At 36.1% G+C, this 23607-nt stretch overlaps 1 protein-coding gene across 1 annotated transcript in view; it reads right to left on the reverse strand.

Moving 5' to 3' along the window:
* DNAH14 (dynein axonemal heavy chain 14) overlaps positions 1-23607 on the reverse strand; it is a 362094-nt gene that overhangs the window by 186194 nt on the left and 152293 nt on the right. The window contains exons 35-37 of the mRNA XM_064276952.1: positions 17300-17389; positions 9142-9276; positions 1403-1618 (exon numbers count right to left, since the gene is read on the reverse strand). Coding sequence (XP_064133022.1) covers positions 1403-1618; positions 9142-9276; positions 17300-17389 — 441 coding nt within the window. The remainder of the gene's footprint in view (positions 1-1402; positions 1619-9141; positions 9277-17299; positions 17390-23607) is intronic.

The following is a 23607-nucleotide window of genomic DNA, read 5'->3' on the forward strand; positions in this document are numbered from 1 at the left end:
TTTTCCTTTTTTTTTTTTAATGTTTGCTAATCTGTTGTTGTTGTCAGGTGTTATGTGCCATCGAGTTGGTTCCGACTCATAGTGACCGTATGTACAACAAAACAAAATCTCTTAGGTTTCAAATATCATGTTGTTAATACATTGTAGCTAAAGATATTTACTAGTAATATTTACTGATTAGTATTGAGGATACAATTTTTAAAATGTTTTTTGACCATTCTTATTTATTCTTTGGTGAATTTGTATTAAATACTTTATTCATTTTCTACTGAAACATTTTTATACCATTAATTTGTAAGAAATCTTTGTATATTTTCCATACATGTTCCAAGTATTTTCCCAGTCTGTCTTTGTCAGTTTTGTTTTTGATGTGTTAATCCACATAGGAGGTTTTTATTTTCATGTAATAAACTTTTTTCATCTTCTACTATTTATGAGTTTTAATCTGGGAAGACCAGTGTTTTAACTAAGAAGCAGTATGTAAAATACAAGCATATTTTAATGACTTATATTTCTGTATATACATTTCTGTGTTATATATGCTGCTTAAATGATATATTCCTAGTTTATTATACATTCAAATCCATAAATCCATTAACAAAAAAGACAACTTAAAATCATAGTGCTCTTTGTAAAACTCTGTATTCTTTTTCAAATACCAGAAAATTAATTTCAATCATATTGACTTGACATATTTATATTTTGTGATTACACTTAGTATTAGAAATATAAAATTACAATCATAAGTACTGGTGCCCACTGAGACAAAAAATAAGGTGTTGGGCCAGGCATGACGATCTTTTTCTGAGTTTTCTAATTATTTTCATTTGTTATTTTGTTATGGTGACAATAAAAAAAAAAAAAATAGAAAGGGCCAAAATGTGTTTTAAGGAAATTTTATTGGAGAAAAATTTAATGTGGAGAAAATTAAATCTATTAACATTTTATCCCCTGTATATTGGTATACACAGGAGAAAAATGTGGTGGTCTGCTTCCATAAAGATTGGCAACCTTGAGAACCCTATGGGGCAGTTCTACTCTGTCCTAAAGCGTCACTATGAGTGAGAATCAACTAGATGGCAGTGGTTTTTTAAAAATTTTTTTGGTATATTGGTGCTGACAGAATCACTGATCTATATATAATCTTACTTATGATCTACATTAATTAAGTTATACTTCTCTCTGTGTTCATTTAAAAGCAAACACATTTAAAACTATTTTAAAACTCAATGGCATGTTTTCTGCCTTTTGATAGCTTTAATTTTTCTTTTTTTTAAACTGTTCATAGTAATTTTTAAATTTACTTCTACAGTAATATCTAATGATGCTTTAATATCAAGTCTATTGATAAACAAATATTCCAAATAATCAAATAAAAATATTAATTACATACTAAACTTACATTAGATAAATCTGAGATTCTTGACTTTAATCCAAGATCCATGTCTTTCTTCGAGTGCATTTTATCATTAAAATGTACATAATTTCGAATTGTTGCTGATAATAACCCATCAGTCCATTCCATTGTATTAGGATTCAGTTGTCCATATAGTTCATTAAGAGTGATACACTTTGGATTTAAAACACAAATATCTACTTTTCCTTTTCTTCCTGGAACCTGAAAAAATCCAAAATGGTGTTTAAAGGCATTAACTATAGTACAATTATTTATTTATTAGTTTATTTTATATTGTTATTATCAAACGGTTTTAGGAGAGATTGTTCACTCCAAAGGAAGATTCTCTATACAAGTGGCAATTTGCAAGGAATGGTAAAAATTGACTTATTGAACTTAGCCATGATACACACATAATTATTAAAAAAAAAAAAAAAAAAGAAGCTAAATACTACAATTGCACTTCTCAGAATAAAATGGAAAAAAAGTTCCATTGTGCCTCATCCAGGAACACAGTATATGAGCTGGTATGTGGTGTGTCAGGAGCCAAGGTTGAGTACAGAGGTGAGATAGAGTAGAACATACTTGTAATCTTCACATCTGAATTGGCACTGAAGATAACTCTCTTAACTCTAGTGAAATAATTCCAAATGATATAAAATCCATCCACCATTGTAGAAATCTCTGAAAGATAGTATGCGCACTTGATATGGGGTAAATAATTTAACTTTACCCAAAGAATTTGATGTTTGTCCTTGGTTCCTGAGCAACAACCTCTAAAACCTGGGTTTCCCCAGTGATTGAAGTGTCTTTGATGAGGCCTCCAGACCACACCTGAGAACTTATGCAAATGAGGTGCCTTTTGGGTGGAGGTTGGCCAGACCAGATATACCACTGTGTGCTATCAGTGGACCTCAGAGAGGGGAGGGCATGGTTCAATCAACAATGCCTCTACTATGAAGCCACAATAAAGGCTGTCGACATGGAAGGTTCACTGGCTTTTTGTTGGTGATAGACATCGATATGTGTGTGGGGGGTGGTGTGGGTGGGGAGAAAAGGGTAATGCATCCCTTTTTGGAACATAGAAGCTCAGTTTTGGGAACCCTCTCAGACCTCATCCTGTACACCTCTTCATTTGTGTCCTTTTTTTGCTATAATTGTAAGTACAGCACTTTCCTGAGTTCTGTGAGTCATTCTAGCAAATTATTAAACCTGAGGGAATCATAGGAACCAGGATGTCAGAAGTGGAGAAGCCCTGGATACCCCTGAGCTGGCATCCTGAAGGGGTAGTGGGAAAACCCCAACTTTGTAGCCAGTAGGTCAGAAGTGAGTGTTATGGGGACTCTCAAGCTTGTGGCTGGCATTTGAGGTCTTGGGAAGATTTGGTAGCCTGGAGAACTGTGCCCTTGAACTTGTGAGATCTGACCTAGCTCCAGGTGGATATAGTGCATATATAGCTGATGTCAGAACATAGGGGACCAGAACTGATAATAGACAGCATTTATTTGATCCTCATATTTGGTGTCAGAGATGAGGGAATTGATCTGATTTTCCCAGTACCTGGTAACAAATATTAACTATACTTTTATTGAAGAATGTGAATTTAAATGAGAGGCATGATGTTTAAGAAAGTTTGTACCTGTCTTTAGAAGCATTTTCATTATCTATAAAAAATCATAAAGCCAAAAACAATTTCTATACTTCCCTTGAAAAAGCATCTGTGGTATTTTCAATAGGACATCTCCAACTTTGATGTCATTAGCATACACTCAGACTCAATTATAAACATAGATGAAAAGATAATGAAATGTTTCTCATCTTAGTATAATTTCAGATACCTGGTATTTCTATTTTCATCACGTACGATGATGACACATAAGATTTAACTAAGCTCATGTAATCTCCCTCTGGAATCAGGCATTTCTCAAACCTAATATTTACAGGCACTGTAATTTTTCACTAAGTAGGGTAAAACAAAAGTCAGATTGCATAGTGAGATAAAATGAAACATTTTATTGTGAGTTTATCAAAATAAAAATTATTTAAAAATGGTAAAAATTAAATTTCAGTTAGGTAAAAGTGGTGCAGTGGTTAAGAGCTCTGCTGCTAACCAAAGGTTAGCAGTTCGAATCCACCAGGCACTCCTTAGAAAACCTATGCGGTAGTTCTACTCTGTCCTATAGGGTCACTATGAGTTGCAATCAACTCAATGGCAATGGGTTTGGTTTGATTTTACATCTGGAGGCCTGGTCGCACAGCTTAGCTGCTAATTGAAAAATCGGTGGTTTGAACCCAGTGGCCACTCCACAGGAGAAAGATGTGGCAGTCTGCTTCCTTAGAGATTACAGGCTCGGAAACCTTAAGGGGCAGTTCTATCCTGTCCTACAGGGTTGCTATGAGTCAGAATTGACTTGACAGCAATGGATTTGGTTTTGGTTGGTATATATTTAATGAATTATCTTCATTTAAAAAATTTATAAATCAAATTAAAGAAACCAAAAAATCTACCTATTTATCTATCTTGTCTATACATGAACATAATACATTTTGTATAATACAGTACTATAGTAAGTTATATTACCATATAACTTAATATCAAAAATATACAAAGAATCATTAAAACTCAACAATAAAAAGACAAACAATCCAATTAAAAAATAGGCAAAAGACTTGAAAATAAATTTCTCCAAAGAAGATACATAAATGTCCAACAATCACATGAAAAGATGTTCAACGTCATTGGTCATTAAAGAAATGCAAATTAAAACCACAATAAGATACCATTTCACACCCACTAGGATGGCTATAACCAGAGTCAGATAATAACAAGTGTTGCTGAGGATGTGAAGAAATTGGAACCCTCAACCACTTTACAGGTGTAAAATCGTGTGTACCTGTAGAAATCAGCTTGGCTGTTCCTCTAAAAGTAAAACATGGAATTACTATATAGCTCACCAATTTCATTCCTAGGTATACAGTCAAGAGAAATGAAAACAGATGTCTACGTAGAAACGTGTACGCAAATCTTTATACTAGCATGATTTATAATAGTCAAAAGATCGAAACAGCCAAAATGCCCATCAACAAACAAATGAATAAATGGATAAACGAATGTGGTATATGCATACAGCGGAATATTATTCAGCAATAAAAAGGCATGAAGCATGAATAAATCCTACAACTTGGACAAACCTTGAAAATATGAAGGTAAGTGGAAGAAGCAGACACAAAAGGTCACATATAGGATGCTTCCTTTTATATGATAAATCCATAATAGGAAAATCCACAGAGACAGAATGCAGATCAGTGGTTGCCAGGAGATAAAAAATAGGGAGGGGAAAATGTGGAATTATTACTTAATGAGTTGGGCTGCTCCTCTGGGGCGGTGAAAAAGCTTCAAACTAAAGAGAAGCGGCAGTCGCACATCACAGTGAATGCACTGAAGGCCACTGCGTCGCAGGCTGTAGAGTGGCTAATTCTGTGATGCGAATTTCATCTCAATAAACAAAAAAGAATGTAAATAATTTAAGTTTCCACCTTATGAACCTAGAAGAACATAATTAAACAAAACCAAACAGAAGTAATGAAATAATAAACAATATTAGAAATCAATAAAATAGAAAACCTAAAAACAACAGAGAAAATTAATGAAATTAAAAGCTTATTCTTAGAAAAGATCAATAAAATTGACAAACTTCTAGTAAAAATACCAAAAGAAAAAGGGAAAACTCAAATTACCCATATCAAGAATGAAAGAAAGGGTATCACTTTAGACCCTTCAGATCTTAAATTATTGGGGAATACTACAAATAATTCTATACACGTAAATTCAGCATCATTGATGAAATGGATCAAGCTGTCCTCAAAAAGCACCAAAATTCACTCAAATTTCATAAAGTGAATATTTCTATGATCATTAAATAAATTGAATTTAAAGTTAAATCCTTAAAGAAAAAGTTATCTCAGGGCCCAGATGGTTTCACTCGTGAAGTCTACCAAACCATCATGAAAGAAATAACATGAATTCTTAAGTCTTTTTTAGAAAACTGAAGAGGAAGGAACACTTTTAAACTCAATATACCTCATAAACAGACACAAAAATTCTTAAAATCTACTAACAAATCAAATTCAGCAATATAGACATTGAATATATCTTGACCAAGAGGCATTTTTCCTAAAAATTCAAGACTCTTTCAATATTTGAAGCCTTGCTTCTAAGGAGCATTCTGGTTGTACTTCCTCCAAGATGGATTTGTTCATTCTTCTGGAAATCCAAGGTATAGTCAATATTCTTCACCAAAACCACAATTCAAATGCATCAATTCTTCTTCAGTTTTCCTTTTTAATTGTCTGGTTTTTGTGTAAATATGAGGTGACTGAAAATACCACGGCTTGGGTCATGTGCACCTTGGTCATCAGAGACATCTCTGTTTTTAAGACTTTAAATGGGTCTTCTGCAGCAGCTTTGATCAATATATTGTTTGATTTCTTGACTGCTATTTCCATGGTATTGATTGTTCATCCAAGTAGAATGAAACCCTTGACAACTTCCTTTTTTTCTCCACTTATCATAATGTTGTTTATGTGTTCAGTTGTAACGATTTTCATTTTCTGTATGTTGAGGTGTAATCCATATTCAAGGTTGTAGAACTGACCTCCATCAGTAAGTGCTTCTAGTCATCTTCACTTTCAGTAATCAGGGTTGTGTCATCTGTATTTTGCAGGTTGTTAATGAGTCTTCCTCCAATCCTGATGCCACATTTTTCTTCATATACTCCAGCTTTTTGGATTATTTATTCAACATACAGATTGAATAAATAAAGTGAGAGGATACAATCCTACCACACACCTTTTCCAACTTTAAACCACTCTGTATACCCTTGTTTTGTTCAAAAGGCTGCCTCTTGATCCATGTACAGGTTCCACATGAACACAATTTAGTATTCTGGAATTCCCATTCTTTGCAATGTTATCCATAATTTTTTATGATCCACACAGTAGAATGCCTTTGCATAATCAATAAAACACAGGCAAACGTTTTTCTGGTATTCTCTGTATTCAGACAAAATCCTTCTGAAATCAGCAATGATATCCATGTTCTCTTTTGAATCCAGTTTGCTATGTACATATGATTGCAGCCATTTTTTAATTATCTTAAGCAAAATTTTGTTAGCGTGTGATTGTTAATGATATTGTTTGATAACTTCCGCATTGTTTGATCACCTTTCTTTGGAATGGACACGAACATGGATCTCTTCCAGTCAGTTGGCCAGGTAGCTATCTTCCAGTCAGTTGGCCAGGTAGCTGTCTTCCAGTCAGTTGGCCAGGTAGCTGTCTTCCAGTCAGTTGGCCAGGTAGCTGTCTTCCAGTCAGTTGGCCAGGTAGCTGTCTTCCAGTCAGTTGGCCAGGTAGCTGTCTTCCAATTTTTTTCTTTTTTTTACCTAGATGAGTAAGTGCTCCCAGTGTTGCATCTGTTTGCTGCAGCATCTCAACTGGTATTCCGTTAATTCCTGGAGCCTTGTTTTTTGCCAATGCCTTCAGTGTGGCTTGGACTTCTTCCTTTAGTACCAGTGGTTCGTGATCAAATGCTACCTCCTGAAATGGATGAACATGGACCAATTCGTTTTGGTAGAGCGATTCTGCATATTCCTTCTATTTTCTTTTGATGCTCCCTGCAACATTCAACATTTTTTTCCATAAAATATTTCAGTATTGCAGCTTGAAACTTGAATCTTCTCTTCAATTCTTTCAGTTTGAGAAATGCTGATCATGTTCTTCCATTTTGGTTTTCTAACTCCAGGTCTTTACACGTTTCATTATAATACTCTACTTTGTCTTTCCGAGCTGCCCTTTGAAATCTTTTTTTCAGCTCTTTTACTTCATCATTTTTCCTGTTTGCTTTAGCTGCTCTCCTCTTCCAAACTGAGGGGTTCCTCTTCCAACACTATATTGGACAATGTCCTATTGCTATCTATAAGGTTTTCATTGGCTAACTTTCAGAAGGAGATTGCCATGCCTTCCTTCCTAGGATGTTCTTGTCTGGAAGCTCTGCTGAAACCTGTCCGCCATGGTTGACTCTGCTGCTATGTGAAATACTGATGGCATAGATTCTAGCATCATAGCAACACATAAGCCACCACAGTACAACAAACTGACAGATGGGTGGTAGACAACAGTATATACTATTTTTGTAATTAAAAAAACTGTTTTTAATAAAACCAATTTCTGCCCATCTGGTTGTTGTAAAAGCAAAATGAGTTAATTCAAGTAAAACTGTTTAGCACAGCACTGGGCCATATTTACCAAAAAACAAAAAACCAAACTCATTGCTGTGGAGTAAATCCCAACTCATAGCGACCTTATAGGACAGAGTAGAATTGCCCCATAGGGTTTCCAAGGAGAGGCTGGTAGATTCAAACTGCTGACCTTTTGGCTAGCAGCTGAGTCCTTAACCACTGTGCCATGAGGGCTCCAGGCCCATATTTTAAACCCCAAAAACCCACTGCCGAGGAGTTGATTCCGACTGACAACGACCCTAAAGGACAGAGTAGAACTGCTCCATACGGTTGCCAAGGAGTGCCTGGTGGATTTGAACTGTATTCTTTTTTGTTTTTTAATATTGTGCATTTGGTGAAAGTTTATGGAGCAAATTAGTTTTCCATTTGATACTTCGTACATAAAGCATTCTATGACATCGGTTTCATTCCCCACAGTGTGTCAGCACTCTCTCCATTTCCGTCCTAGGTTCCCTGCTTCCTTTCTTCCTGATTTTCTGTTTTTCCTGCCTTCTTATCTTTGCTTTTTTGATCTGTATTCTATAAGTATTAGTTATTATTATAATTGTTTCAATAATTCAACTCCTATTAATTACAATAATGAGATTGCGTAAGAACTAATTTAGATCTTTTGAGAAGGTGAGTTTAGACTGAGGAAAGGATAAAGGGTTGTGAATTATGTTAATGATTTTGAGACAGGATATTGCACACTGACCCCCCAAATATTCACATAACCAAGGACATGATTTTCTAAGACTTACGGAATAAATTATCAACAATGAACCTTTAAATATAAAAGAACCGAAGTGCATACTACTTATTGGAGTCTAAACTTTATATTGGGGAAAAAAAGGCATTATGATTAAGTAGGGGTTATTCCAGGAATTCAAGCACAATTTAACATCGGTAAATTTGTCAACATAGCTTATCACATTAACCAATAAAAATAAAAAAGAAATGTTGAAAATAATTTAATAAATTCTAACAATCAAAAACCAAAGAGTTAGGGGATAGAATAAAATTTCCAAAATATGATAAAGAACATCTACCAGAGACCAAGAACAAACATCATATTAAATGGAGAAATATTAAATACACTGCAAATAAAGAAAGGAACAAGGAATTACACTTAACATTGTCTTGGAGAGTTAATCAAGAAAACAATAAGTGATATAAATATTGGAAAAGGGACAAAATTTATTTTCATTTATTACCTAAAATACAATTACAGCTTACAAATTCATTTAGTAAAGTGGCTAGATGCAAAAATAAATATACAATTCGGTATTTTTTTTTTACACTAGTAATTACCATCTTGAGATTTAATTGGAAAAAATTCCCATATGCTACAATGATTCATAGCTACAAAATCCTAGCAATAAAATTAACAAATAATGAACAAGACTTGTTACTGAAGCATACAAAATAATATCTGAAAAAAGAGACACATTTTATTTAATAGAACGTTACCTTTGAAACTGATTGCCTTTGTTCACATGGTAAGATATCCACGACTGGTAAAAATATTAAAGCTTTTTCTAAAATTTTTCTGACTGTTGTCTTTCCTCCACCTGTTGGGCCCAATAACATCACACCAACAGAAGCCTAAAACGAAATTTACAGGTTTATTCATTCATACAATATAATTTTTTTTTGCATTTATAAATATATCTCTGACTATATCCACTTACCTGTCCTTCAAATTATTGTTCAATCCATTATTATCTGGTTTCTGCCATTATTGAATAGGCTAATGTTAAAATCACCAGAAATCTCTTAATTTTAGAATTTAAAACATTTCTTTCAGTTCTTGATATTTAATAGTTTATCTCACTTTCCACTTCTCTTCACTTTTCCACTGGCTTCTGTAATATGATTTATCTGGGATTTCCTCCTTCTCTGACTTTCTTCTCTCTCTTGAGCACTGATTCTCTTTTCTATGTTAGTCTTCCTTAGTTAATCCCATTCCTCTGTCTTCTGTACATTGTCAATCCCATCAATTTGAATGTCTTTAACTATAATCTAGATCCTAATGACTTCTATCCTCTCATCTATTACAAAACTTTTTCTTGATTCCATCTTCTTTTCTCCATCCCAACCACAACTGCCTTATCTTGGGCCCTTACCATATATTCTGGACTACTTTAATAGCATTAAAGAAATTATTATTTTTTAGTAATGCAAGTATCACATAAATACTTTAAAATTCAAATATGGATAAAGCTAAAATATCTTTTCACTTACATTCCAATCTCAGTCCCCTCCTGGAGGCCTTGTGATTATCTGGTTCGACAGTCCCAGACTGTATAACTGACAAGGCAAGAAGGGCCCCAAAAGCCTTACTTGTCAAATGGAAACTGTATATTCATGAGTGCAGCCAGCCTGGCCACAGTGGTATCTTGTCTTTACATGGAAGAGTGGCAGCTGTTCCTCTGGGGGAAACTTTATATCCCATTGTACTTCCTGAAGACAAGTCATCGGCTCAAAAAATCCCTTTATTCACAAAGATTTCCTAAATGTCTAGTCTGGTTTACTGATGGTTTAGCTCAGCTAGAACCAGATGGCTCTAGCTATTCAGCCTCAGAGCCAGCTATGAAGAAACAAAGGCAGGCTTGCTTGGCCTGCCCAGTGGGCAACACTTTTTTTTTTTCCTTTATATCCTAGATGTTTATTTCCTCATCTGTTTAAGTCTCATGAACTTGTAAAAGGTAAAGCTTTTTTTATTTTTAATTGTACTTTAGATGAAGGTTTATAGAGCAGATTTGCTTCTCATTGAACAATTAATACACATATTGTTTTGTGACATCAGTTGTCAAACTCATGACATGTCAACAGTCTCCCCTTCTTGACCCTGGGTTCCTGTTACCAGCCTTAACGTCCCCTCCTGCTTTCTCATCCTTGCCCCTGGGCTGGTGTGCCCATTTAGTCTTATTTTGTTTTATGGACCTGTCTAATCTTTGGCTGAAGGGTGAACCTCAGCAGTGACTTTATCAGGAAGTGTCTGGGGGTCATGCTGTCAAGGTTTCTCCAGTCTCTGACAGACCAGTAAGTCTGGTCTTTATTTGTGAGTTGGAATTTTGGTCTACATTTTTCTCTAGCTCCTCTATTGTGATCTCTGTCAGAACAGTCAGTTGTGGTAGCTGAGCACCATCTAGTTGTGCTGGACTCAGTCTGGTGGAGGCTGTAGTACTTGCAACACTGACTTGAGCTTTTGCCAATAGCCTAGCTGTTTGGTCTGACACTTGGAAAACTATAGACTAGCAGATTAAAGACACTCCTCTTTGAGGCTGTGAACTGTGGAAACAAATGGAGGCTGGTGACCAAACTATCTGAGTCACACATGTAGATGACCATAGAGAGGGCCCATTCTTTTATGAGGCTACCAAAAATCAAGGTGCTGATCGAGCTTGCACTGTCCAGGTTGCCACGAATGCTGCCTGGATACAACATCATACTGGACATGGCAACATGTTCAGCATCATAGATTGAAGTAAAAAAGAAAAAGTGTATGTTTCAGATGCAGAGGCTACCACTGGATGCCAGTGACTGCTGCCCAAAGTTGATGCAGTTGTCACAAGGTGAGGGAAACTACATGGCACAGGGCATGACCTACAAACACTCTTGGCAGGTTGACTACATCAGATTTTTAGGGCTATCAGTGCTGCCTTATTGATGTTGACATTATTTCAAGCTATAGAGTTGTTATTCCAGTCCAGTCAGTTGATTCTGGCCACACAATTACGTGTCTTGAACTAATTTGTGTCATGTGTTTGGCTTTCTGGACCATTTGCAGTCTGGAAATGGTGCACCTATTATTATAAAAGTCACTTAACAATGGGATGGTAGTTCAGATATTTGATAGACCTTCAAGCCTCCCTACCATCCATGTTGTTGTTGTTAGGTGCTGTTGAGTCAGTTCCAACTCGTGGTGACCCTATGTACAACAGAATGAAACATTGCCTGGTCCTGCACCATCCTCACAATCCTTGTTACGCTTAAGGCCATTGTTGCAGCCACTGTCTCAATCCATCTAATTGAGGGTCTTCTTCTATTTTGCTGACCCTCTACTTTATCAAACATGATATCCTACCATCCATAGGCACCTAGTATTATCGAGCATTGGAACAGCTTCCTCAAAAATTCACTCAAAAAGATCTCTGACTCTTACCTCTCTTAGCTCCCTCACCTTCTTATTGTCCATATAACTTACAGCAAGGAAGCTTGGTCATTGAATGTGGGTGTCCCAAAAAAGAGATCATCTTCTTTTATCTGCTTCCTGGGTAATTTTCAGGATGAATGGTGCCATGGATTGAATTATGTCCCCCACAAAATGTATGTATCAACTTGGTTTGGCCATGATTCCCAGTATTGTGTGGTTGTCCTCCATTTTGTGATTGTAATTTTATGTTGAGAGGATTAGGGTGGGATTTTAACACCACCTTTACTCAGGTCACCTCTCTGATCCAATGTAAATGGAGTTTCCCTGGGGTGTGGCCTGCACCACCCTTTATCTCTTAAGAGAGAAAAGGAAAGAGAAGTAAGTAAGCAGACAGTTGTGGACCTCATACCACCAAGAAAGCAGCACTGGGAGCAGAGTGCATCCTTTGGACCTGAGGTCCCTGCACCTGAGAAGCTCCTCTACAAGTGGAAGATGGGAGACAAGGACTTTCCTCCCGAGCTGACAAAGACAGAAAGCTTTCCCTTGCAGCTGACACCCTGAATGTGGACTTGTAACCTACTAGATTGTGAGAGAATAAATTTCTCTTTGTTAAAGCCATCCACTTGTGGTATTTCTGTCATGGCAGCACTAGATAACTAAGACAAATGGGATGAGGTATTATATAGACCTGTTCTGAAAATTCAGGATTCAGCCCTGACTATTCCTAGACATGATGTTTCTTTCTTTCCCCTGGTGACAACTCCAGGTCAACCTGGTTGATACACATTCCATGTGGTAGTCCAACCAAAACGGGGCTTTGAGGATTCAAATTTAATTTTGTTTCAACCACCTGAATTTTCTTGTTGGACTGAGAAGATATTAAACCATAAGGATAATGACTACTTTGTTAAGTACAATGCCAGCTGAGTCTCAGTGGCTTATGCAGGCCAAAGTGGTACATAATAGGTCTCTGTAAATTTTATAAAATTACCCTTCTCCTTCTTAGGCCCAACCCTTTAATGCAACTTACTGTGTGTGCAAGTGCACTTGGTCCTTGTGTTGCCCAAACAGAATTAAGGCCCAGGGAACTGGTGCAAATGATGTTATTCTGGCTACAGCTGTTACTAACAAACTGTCCTTTGTCTCTAATTAGGAGTTTAGTGTCTTCTGCCAATATTAAATTGTGGCAGGCTAACATGTTAAATTACACACAGGGTAAAATCTTGACAAATATGCACATGGACGAAAAGATGCACATCATAAGATGACAAATCTCACCATAATTATTAAATTCAATTCTATCCCAACCAGAATCCCAACAGTTTTTTTGGGGGGTGGAAATTAACAGGATGATTTTATAATTCTGTGAAAGAGAAAGGGCCAAGAATAACCAAGAAAATTTTGAAAAGAACAATGGTAGCACTGGTATCATCAAATAGCAAGACTTAATATAAAGCTATGGTAATTAAGACTGTGTGGTATAGACATAGAGAGAGAGAAATAGACCAAAAGAACAAGATAAAAAGGAATCAACCATATTAGATATGAAAGCTTGATATATGATAGAAGTAGAAAAATAGTGGGGAAAAATCTTGGGGAAATTCGTTATCCATATGAGGATAAATAGATCCCTATCTGATACCCTGTCTACGGTAGAATAATATCCAAACACCTACAAGGAAAACCAATTAATACTGCTATTATTCAAATTTCTGTACCAACTACTAAGACAAGGGTGGAGAAATTGAAGATTTTTACCAACTTCTACAGTCTGAAATTCCTCAAATACGCTTAGTCTTCTATTGCTGCCATAACGGAAATACCACAAGTGGATGGCTTTAACAAAGAGAAACTTATTTGCTCACAGCCTAGTAGGTTACAAGTCCATATTCGGGGCATTGGCTCCAGAGGAAGGCTTTCTCTCTCTGTCAGCCTTCTCATCAGTGTTCCCCCGGACGAGCGCTCCTTCACACAGGCACCCCAGGTCTAAAGGACGCGCTCCGCTCCTGGTGCTGCTTTCTTGGTGGTATAAGGTCCCCAGCTCTCTGCTTGCGCCCCTTTCCCTTTATCTCTTGAGAGATAAAAGGTGGTGCAGTCACACCCTAGGGAAACTCCCTTTACCTTGGATCAGGAGGTGGCCTGAGTAAGGGTGGTGTTACAATCCCACGCTGATTCTTTTAATATAAAATTGCTATCATGAAATGGAGGACAACCACACAATTCGGGGAATCATGGCCTAACTAAGTTGATAAACACATTTTTTTGGGGATATAATTCAATCCATGACACACGCAATCAAGATGCACTGATAATTACTGGTGATTGGAATGCGAAAGCTGAAAACTAAGAAGGGTCGGTAGTTGGAAAACATGGCCTTGGTGATAAAAAATGATTCTGGAGAGTGCATGACAGAATTTTGCAAAACCAATGACTTCTTCATTGCAAATACCGTTTTTCACCAACATAAATGGTGACTATACACGTGGACCTGGACAGAGGCAATACACAGAAATCAAATCAACTACATCTGTGGAAAGAGACAATGGAAAAGCTCAATATCACCAGTCAGAACAAAGCCAGAGGCCGATTTCGGAACAGACCATCAATTGCTCATATGCAAGTTCAAGATGAAGTTCAAGAAAATTAGAACAAGTCCACTAGAGCCAAAGTACTACCTTGAATATATCCCACCTGAATTTAGAAACCATCTCAAGAATAGATTTGATGCATTGAACACCACTGACCAAAGACAAGACTAGTTGTGGAATGACATCAAAGACATCAGACGTGAAGAAAGCAAGAGGTCACTAAAAAGATAGAAAAGACCAAAATGGATGTCGGAAGAGATTCTGAAACTAAATCTTGTACTTCAAGTAGCTAAAGTGAACAGAAGTAATGATCACATAAAAGAGTTGAACAGAAAATCTCAAAGGGCAGTTCAAGAAGACAAATGAAAGTATAATAATAAAAAGTGCAAAGACCTGGAGTTAGAAAACCAAGGGGGAAGAACACGCTTGCCATTTCTCAAGCTGAAAGAACGGAAGAAAAAATTCAAGCCTCGAGTTGCAATTTCGAAGGATTCTACAGGGAAAATATTGAACGATGATAGAAGCATCAAAAGAAGATGGAAGGAATACACAAGAATCATTGCACCAAGAAGAACTGGTCAACATTAAACCATTTCAGAAAGTAGGATATGGTCAAGAACCAATGATACTGAAGGAAGAAGTCCAATCTGTACTGAAGGCAGTGGTAAAAAACAAGGCTCCAGGAATTTATGGACTACCGATTGAGATGTTTCAACAAACAGATGCAGCCCTGGAGGTGCTCACTCGTCTATGCCAAGAAATTTGGAGGACAGCTACCTGCCCAACTGGAAGAGATCCATTTTTGTGCCCATTCCAAAGAAGGGTGATCCAACAGAATGGGAAAATTATCAAACAATATCATTAATGTCACACAAAAGTAAAATTTTGCTGAAGATAATTCAAAAAGGTTTCAGCAATACATCAACAGGGAACTGCCTGAAATCCAAGACAGATCAGAAGAGGAAGTGTAAAGAGGGCTATCACTGTTGATGTCAGATGGATCTTGACTCAAAGCAGAGAATATCAGAAAGATGTTTATCTGTGTTTTATTGGCTAGGCAAAGGCATTCTACTGTGTGGATCATAACAAATTATGGATAACATTGCAAAGAATGGGAGTCCCAGAACACTTAATTCTGCTCATGAAGGAACCTGTCATAGACCAAGAGGCAGTCGTTCAAACAGTACATGAGGATGCCGTGTGGTTTAAAGTCAGGAAAGGTGTGTGTCAGGGTTGTATCATTTCACCATATTTATTCAATCTGTATGCTGAGCAAATAATCTGAGAAGATGGACTATATGAAGAAGAAAGTGGCATCAGGATTGGAGGAAGACTCACTGATAACCTGCGATATGCAGATGACACAACCTTGCTTGCTGAAAGTGAGGAGGACTTGAAGCACTTACTGATGAAGACCGAAGACTACAGACTTCAGTATGGATTGCACCCGAACATAAAGAAAATAAAAATCCTCACAACTGGACCAATAAGCAACATCATGATAGATGGAGAAAATATAGAAGTTGTCAAGGATTTCCTTTTACTTGGATCCACAATCAATGCTGATGGAAGCAGTAGTCAAGAAATCAAATGACATATTGCATTGGGCAATCTGCTGCAAAAAATGTCTTTAAGATGTTAAAAAACGCAAAGATGTCACTTTGAGGTCTAAGGTGCACCTGACCAAAGCCATGGTATTTTCAAGCACCTTGCATGCATGTAAAAGCTGAGCAATGAATAAAGAAAACAGAAGAACTGATGCCTTTGAATTATGGTGTTGGCGAAGAATATTGAATATACCATGGACTGCCAGAAGAATGAACAAATCTGTCTTGGAGGAAGTACAGCCAGAATGCTCCTTAGAAGCAAGGATGGCAAGACTGTGACTCATATACTTTGGACGTGTTATCAGGAGGGATCAGTTCCTGGAGAAGGACATCATGGTTGGTAGAATAAAGTGTCAGTGAAAGAGAGGAAGACCCTCAACGAGATGGATTGACACAGTGGCTGCAACAATGGGCTCAAGTATAACAAAGATTGTGAGGATGGCGCAGGACTGGGAAGCGTTTCTTTCTGTTACATATAGGGTTGCTATGGGTCAGGACCAACCCGAAGTCACCTAATAACAACAAAACAGCAACTTGATACCCTAAGGAAAAATATATTCCAGCCAAACTTAAAGACGGAAAATCCAAATATATAAAACTTTTACAAAAATTTAATAGAAAATCTTTTTGAAAAGAGGGTAGAGAAGATTTTAAAAAATAGGACACAAAAACAAACATTAAGAAATAATTGATAGATTTTTACAGCACCAAAAAATGTTTTCTGCGCAACTGAACATTGCAAACATTTCTAAAAAGCCAAGAGTTACAGACTTTATTAGTAATGCATATATAAAATCAATAATGAATTATGATATGAAAATACATAATAAAAAATCCAAACATTTACTAAAGAAAAAAACAAACAAATTGAGAAAACAGTGCAGTACATAATCTGGCAATTCACAGAAAACTCAAATGATTAATAAATATAAGAAAGGATATACAATCTTAGTAGTAATCAGGGGAATACACATTGTGATATTTTTACAGATGGTTCATTCATGGAGAATAGAAAATTCAAAAAAGGTGTAGCAACTGGATTCAGTGTTTTGCACCACATTTGTAGGTTTTTTACAAGTATGTATTAAGGTGAAAAAGATTAATTTATTGAACTTTAAGATGAAGGTCAAACAACAAAGTCTAGGAAAATAATCAATAAACTACTCTGAAGAACATCTTAATAGCTCTTTATTATTATTATTTGATTTCCCCTTGTTTGTATCCACTAAACCTAGAGCAAAGAGTGGCTAATACGCATGCCGCTGTGCACTTACCTGAAGTTGATTATGAAACTGTATGATCTTCTCTTTCTGAGCTGGGCAATGTTGTAGACCCAAGCACAGTGTTGCAATAGACACAGCTTTCTGAAAGGAAATAAACACACAGATTTAAAATGCATTGCAGTTTGAACCCTAAAATTTTTAATTCTCCAAAATCTCTCTTAACTAGATATCAATCATTGTACTTTAAGACAGCAGTTCTTAATTTTCAGTTCACCAAGCTTTCTGAGAATAATAAAACCAATTATTACTCTCCCCAGGAAACCACAATTCACACAAAATCTCATGTTCACAGACCCCTTATAGCAAATTCACAGACTGCTCCCCCAGGTTAAGAACCAGGCTTATGTAAAAACGAATTATTATGAGAGTACAACTGTTTAATTATCCCCACACTAAAAGACAATGTAAAGATTAATACTTTTTTGTAATTCTAATCATTAAGATAGGTTTTCAATTTTGCAATGCATATTCTAATGTTTCAATGTTAAGGATGTCCTAAGAAAGCAAATAAAATGTACGAGATTGAAGATATGATATGTTTTATATATGTATATGACATATACATCCCAAGGAGTGACTGCAGCTTGGAAAGATACTTATTATTTTAACACAGGAAGTATAAGGGCAGTGATGCTTCCTTCAAAGGGGGGTTATTTCAGAATGGATAAAATTGGTAACCATGGCTTAAAAAAATGGAATTTATCCTTCCTTTCTAACCAACCCCTGTCCATGCTATTTCTCATTCCTTGCATCTATACAATGGGCTATAACAAAGAAGCAGTTGAAGGAGACACAGAAAACTCAGCAAGACTATACGAATGGAGAAAAAAGCAGCTTCTATGGCACCTGGTGGCACAGTGGTTAAGTGCCTGGCTACTAACTGAAAGGTTAGAAGTTTGAACCCACCAGCTCTCCATGGGAGAAAGACGTGGCAGTCAGCTTCCACAAAGATTTACAGCCTACAAGACAAGGATGCCCTTTATCACCACTTCTATTTAACATTGTGCTGGAAGTCCTAGCTAGAGGCAAGAAAAAGAAATAAAGGGCATCCAAACTGGTAATGAAGAAGTAAAACTCCCCATTTACAGGTGATATGATATTATACATAGAAAACTCAAAAGACTCCACAAGAAAACTACTGGATCTAACAGAAAGATTCAGCACAGTAGCAAAATATAAGATAAACATACAAAAGCCAGTTGGATGCCTAGACACCAATAAAGAGAATGACAAAATAGAAATCAGGAAAACAATACCACTTAAATAGCCCCTAAAAAAATAAAAATACTTAGGAATAAATCTAACCAGGGACATAAAAGACCTATAAAAAGAAAACTACAAAACACTACAGCAAGAAACCGAATGAGACCTACATAAATGGAAAACATACCATGCTCATGGATAAGTAGACTCAACATTGTGAAAATGTCAATTCTACTCAAAGTAATCTACAAACACAGTGCAATCCTGATCCAATTACCAGAAGTATTCTTTAAAGAGATGGAAAAACTAATCATTAACTTTATATGGAAAGGAAAGAGGCCCTGGATAAGAAAAGTACTGTTGAAGAAGAACAAATTTGGAGGACTCACACTACCTGACCTCAGAATCTGCTATACAGCTACAGTAGTCAAAACAGCCTGGTACTGGCACAGCAACAGATACACTGACCAATCGAACAGAATTGAGAATCCATCCACCTATGGCCACCTGATCTTCAACAAGTGTGCAAAGCCCATCGAATGGGGAAAAGACAGTCTTTTTAACAAAAGGTGCTGGCAAAACTGGATGTCCACCTGCAAAAAAGTGAAACAAGACTCATACCTCAAACCATACACAAATAATAATTCAAAACGGATCAAAGACCTAAATATAAAACCAAAACTATAAAGATCATAGAAGAAAAAAATAGGATCAATGCCAGATTAACAGGATACAAAACATAACTAACAACACACAAACTCCAGAAGATAAGCTAGATGACTGGGATCTTCTAAAAATTACACACTATGCTCATCAAAAGACTTCACCAAAAGAGTAAAAAGAGAAACTACAGACTGGGAAAAAATTTTGGTTATGACAAATCCGACAAAGGTCTAATCTCTAAAATCTATAGGAAAATCCAACACCTCTACCACAAAAAGACAAATACTCCAATTAAAAAATGGGCAAAGGAAATGAACAGACACTTCAACAAAGAAGACGTTCAAGCGGCTAACAGACACTTGAAGAAATGCTCACGATCACTAGCCATTAAAAAAAAGAGCAATGCAAATCAAAACCACAATGAGATACCATCTCACCCTGGCATTACCGGCATGAATCAAAAAAACAGAAAATAACAAATGTTGGAGAGCCTACAGGGAAATTGGAACTCTTATGCACTGCTGGTAGGAATGCAAAATGGTACAACATTTTGGAAAGTGATATGGTGCTTCCTTAGAAAGCCAGAAATAGAAATACCATATGAACCAGCAATTCCACTCATAAGAATACATCCTAGAGAAATAAGAACCATCACACGAATAGACATAAACATACATATATTTACTGCAGCATTATTCACAATAGCAAAAAGATGGAAACAACCTAGATGCCCATCAACAGACAAATGGATAAAAAAACTATGGTACATACACACAATGGAGTACTACACAATGATAAAGAACAATGATGAATCTGAAAAGCATCTCACCACGTGGAAGAATCTGGAGGATATTATGCTGAGTGAAATAAATCAATCACAAAAGGACAAATATTGTATGAGACCACTACCATAAAAATTCATGAAAAGATTTATGCACAAAAAGAAACAATCTTTGATGGTTATGAGGGAGGGGAAGGGTAAAGGTGGAAAAACACTAAATAGACAATAGATAAGTGGTAACTTTGGTGAAGGGTGAGACAGTACATGATACTGGATTAGCCAGCACATCTTGCCCAAGGCAAGGTTATGGACAACCAAATTCTCTGAGGGACTGAATTACTGAGCTGAAGGCTGTGGAGAGCATGATCTCGGGGAACATCTAGCTCAATCGGCATAACATACTTTATAAAGAAAATGTTCTACATTCTACTTTGGTGAGTAGCGTTTGGGGTCTTAAAAGCTTGTGAGCAGCCATTGAAGATACTTCACTTGTCTCACCCTGTCTGGAGCAAGGCAGAATGAAGAAAATTGAAGACACAAGGGAAAGATTTGTTCAAATAACTGAGGGACCACAAGTACTACAGCCTCCACAAGATTGAGTCCAGTGCAACTCGATGGTGCCCAGCTACTACCACCAAGTGCTCTGACAGGGATCACAATACAGCATCATGGACAGAGATGGAAAAAAAAGTAGACCAAAATTCTAACTCACACACACACACACACACACAACAGACTTACTGGTCTGGCAGAGACTGAGGAACCCCTGAGAGTATGGTCCCCAGGCACCCTTTTAGCTCAGTAATGAAGTCACTCCTGAAGTTCACCCTTTAGGCAAAGATTAGACAGGCCCATAAAACAAAACAAGAATAAATGGACATACCAGCCCAGGGGCAAGGCCTAGAAGGCAGTAGGGGACAGGAAAGCTGGTAATAGGGAACGCAAGGTTGATAATGGGAGGCTGTTGACATGTCATGGAGTTGATAACTAGTGTCACAAAACTGTATGTGAACTAATTGTTTAATGAGAAGCTAGTTTGTTCTGTAAATGTGCATCTGAAGTACGATAATTAAAAAAAGATTTACAGCCTTGGAAACCCTATGGGGCAGCTTTAATCTGCCCTATAGGGTCACAAGGAGTCAGAATGAACTGGATGGCAATGGGTTATGGCAAGACCAATTGGAGGCAGGCATTAGCTGAGAGGATTTTTTGAAGAACAACTTTTTAAATGCAGTTGACTTAACTGCTCTACTTAAAGGCCAAATGTTGAGCAGTTATTGATGTAGAGGCTAAAAGTTCTCCATAGTTAGTAACATAAGGCTGGATACCAACCCGGATACAAGCAAGAAGTCACGCAGGTGTAGAATAGTGTGAGATAAGGATAGCACAGGAGGTACAGAGGAGCAGCAGAACTAGAATATAATCAAGGAGATAGCCAGATAGGTCATTCCACCTGGCCAAGAAGTTTTACAAAGTTCTAACTTTGGAAGGGTTATAAATAAATTCATATTCCTATTGTAAAGTATTCGTTGCTGTATACAATGCTGGATGTGAAACTATACGTAGTTTTTAGTCCATGATATCGTTTCAGTAATTCTCAATTAATCTTGAGTTAATGACATCCATATACTTTGGGTATTGTTAGAGACAAATATCTAAATAAAAGATGGACAGATCTTAATTGTCTAATGCATGCAGTTCAGATTCTTGTATCTCAAATGATCAAACAGTGCAAACAACACACTTACGGATTATTTCTTTAATAAGATGTATTTGTATTTGGATATGCTGTACAAAAAAGGTCATTGCGTAAGCCATTAAAGAGACAACATTAAATAAAAGACTGGATTACTCCAAGTTTAATATTAAAATCACCATAACTTTAAATTATGATCTTTGTGCCATATATGAACTATATAATGCAACTTGATGAGTAACAATTTACTAAATAGTTGACAGCTTGCACATTTACCAACATAAAAATTATACATATGAGGGAGTAACTAAATAAACTAATATTGTTGTACAAAAACCTTTTCCATAAGCTCAGACTGCCATAAAGAAACTTGTGAAAGTGATGAAAAGATGCATATACAATGAGGCTCAAAAGTAAAACCAGTAATGTACTTACAAGATTGCTATTAGAATGGCAATGGTATTTTTTAGCTGTGTCTTGAAAACATTAACAACAACACAAGAGGTGCTTAAAACTTAAAATTAAAGAAAAGAAAGTGGGGAAGTTTTAGGCCTTGCCTGGGAGAGACAGAAGAGTGCTTATGTAAGACAGAAGAAGCAAAACTTGTCAACTAACATTTTCCTTATTTTTCTCTATTAAAGTGAAAATCCTCAAAATGTAAGTTTAAATATTCAAAATACAGGCAATAGCTTTGAGACAAATCTCCGCTGTACTTTCAGAAACCACACTGGGCAAAAAGGAAAAAATATCCAATCACATTTTCATTAAAACAAGGGAACAATAAAATCTACAAAATCCCAAAAAACATGAAACAGCTATCAAAATAGCTAGGCTTAGACAGAGTTTGGACCTGCAAATTGTTGGTCTAGAAAAGTCCAACTCATTCAACCGCGTGGAACAAAGGATCTTGAAGTATATAAGACTCCTGTCAATTTAGAGAAATAAAGAAAAATAAAACTTTCTTCTAAAGGGCTAGAAGAGCATCAAAACTCATAACTAGATAAGCACCACAGAGCATAAACACAGAATAAACTCTAGCTGTTTCAGACAGAGCAGGAAAAAAGAGAAAACAATGAGGCAAAAAGAAATTAAAATAAATAATACAACAGTTATGAATCTTAAAATAATAGAAACTACAATAAACAAAACCTTAAAATCAATAAATACAGGATGGATAATCAAAGACTGGGTAACAAAAAACAAAGTGTACCAATATATTTGCTATAAGACATACAGTTCAGAGATAGAAAGTTTGAAAAAAGATGGAAAAAGAAATTCTGGAAATATGAACTTCCAAAGCAAAAAGTTGGGTAACAATCTTAACTTCTGACTAAATAGTTTTTAAGGTGAGACATAGCATATGTACTAAAGAGGAACATAATATACTGGTAAAAGAATAAGATATAAACATATGTACAACTTATAAATCTCAGCTCTAAAAAGCAAAAATTGACACAAGTGCAGGTGAAATAGATATATCAACAATTGCAGTTAAGATCTTAATACAGAAATTGATCAACAAAAAATAAGCAGAGATTGCAAAGCTCTAAAAAATACAACTAACAGGCTATGTGTATAACTTTATATTCAACAAGCACAGAATACATATTATTTTTGAGAAGCACTTACAAAAAAAAGACCACGCATTAGGCAATGTAGGGAGACTCCATAAATTCAAATGGATTAATTTCTTACAGAATATACAACTAAAATTAATACAAATAAAAGTTAATATCAGGAGAATAAAATCTCATACATTTGGAAACAAAATAACCTGAGTTATAAAAAGAAATCATAAAGTAAATTAAGAAATATTTATAACTGAATGCTAATTAAAACACTGCATGTCAAAATGTGTGGGAAACAGCTAATGCAATGCTTAGAGGGAAGTTTATAGCTTAAATACTTTAGGAGAAAATAGTAAAGATAAAAAATAAATAAACTAAGCATTCAAAT

Source organism: Loxodonta africana, chromosome 25 (assembly GCF_030014295.1).
Source record: "Loxodonta africana isolate mLoxAfr1 chromosome 25, mLoxAfr1.hap2, whole genome shotgun sequence".
NCBI classification, from domain to species: Eukaryota; Metazoa; Chordata; class Mammalia; order Proboscidea; family Elephantidae; genus Loxodonta; species Loxodonta africana.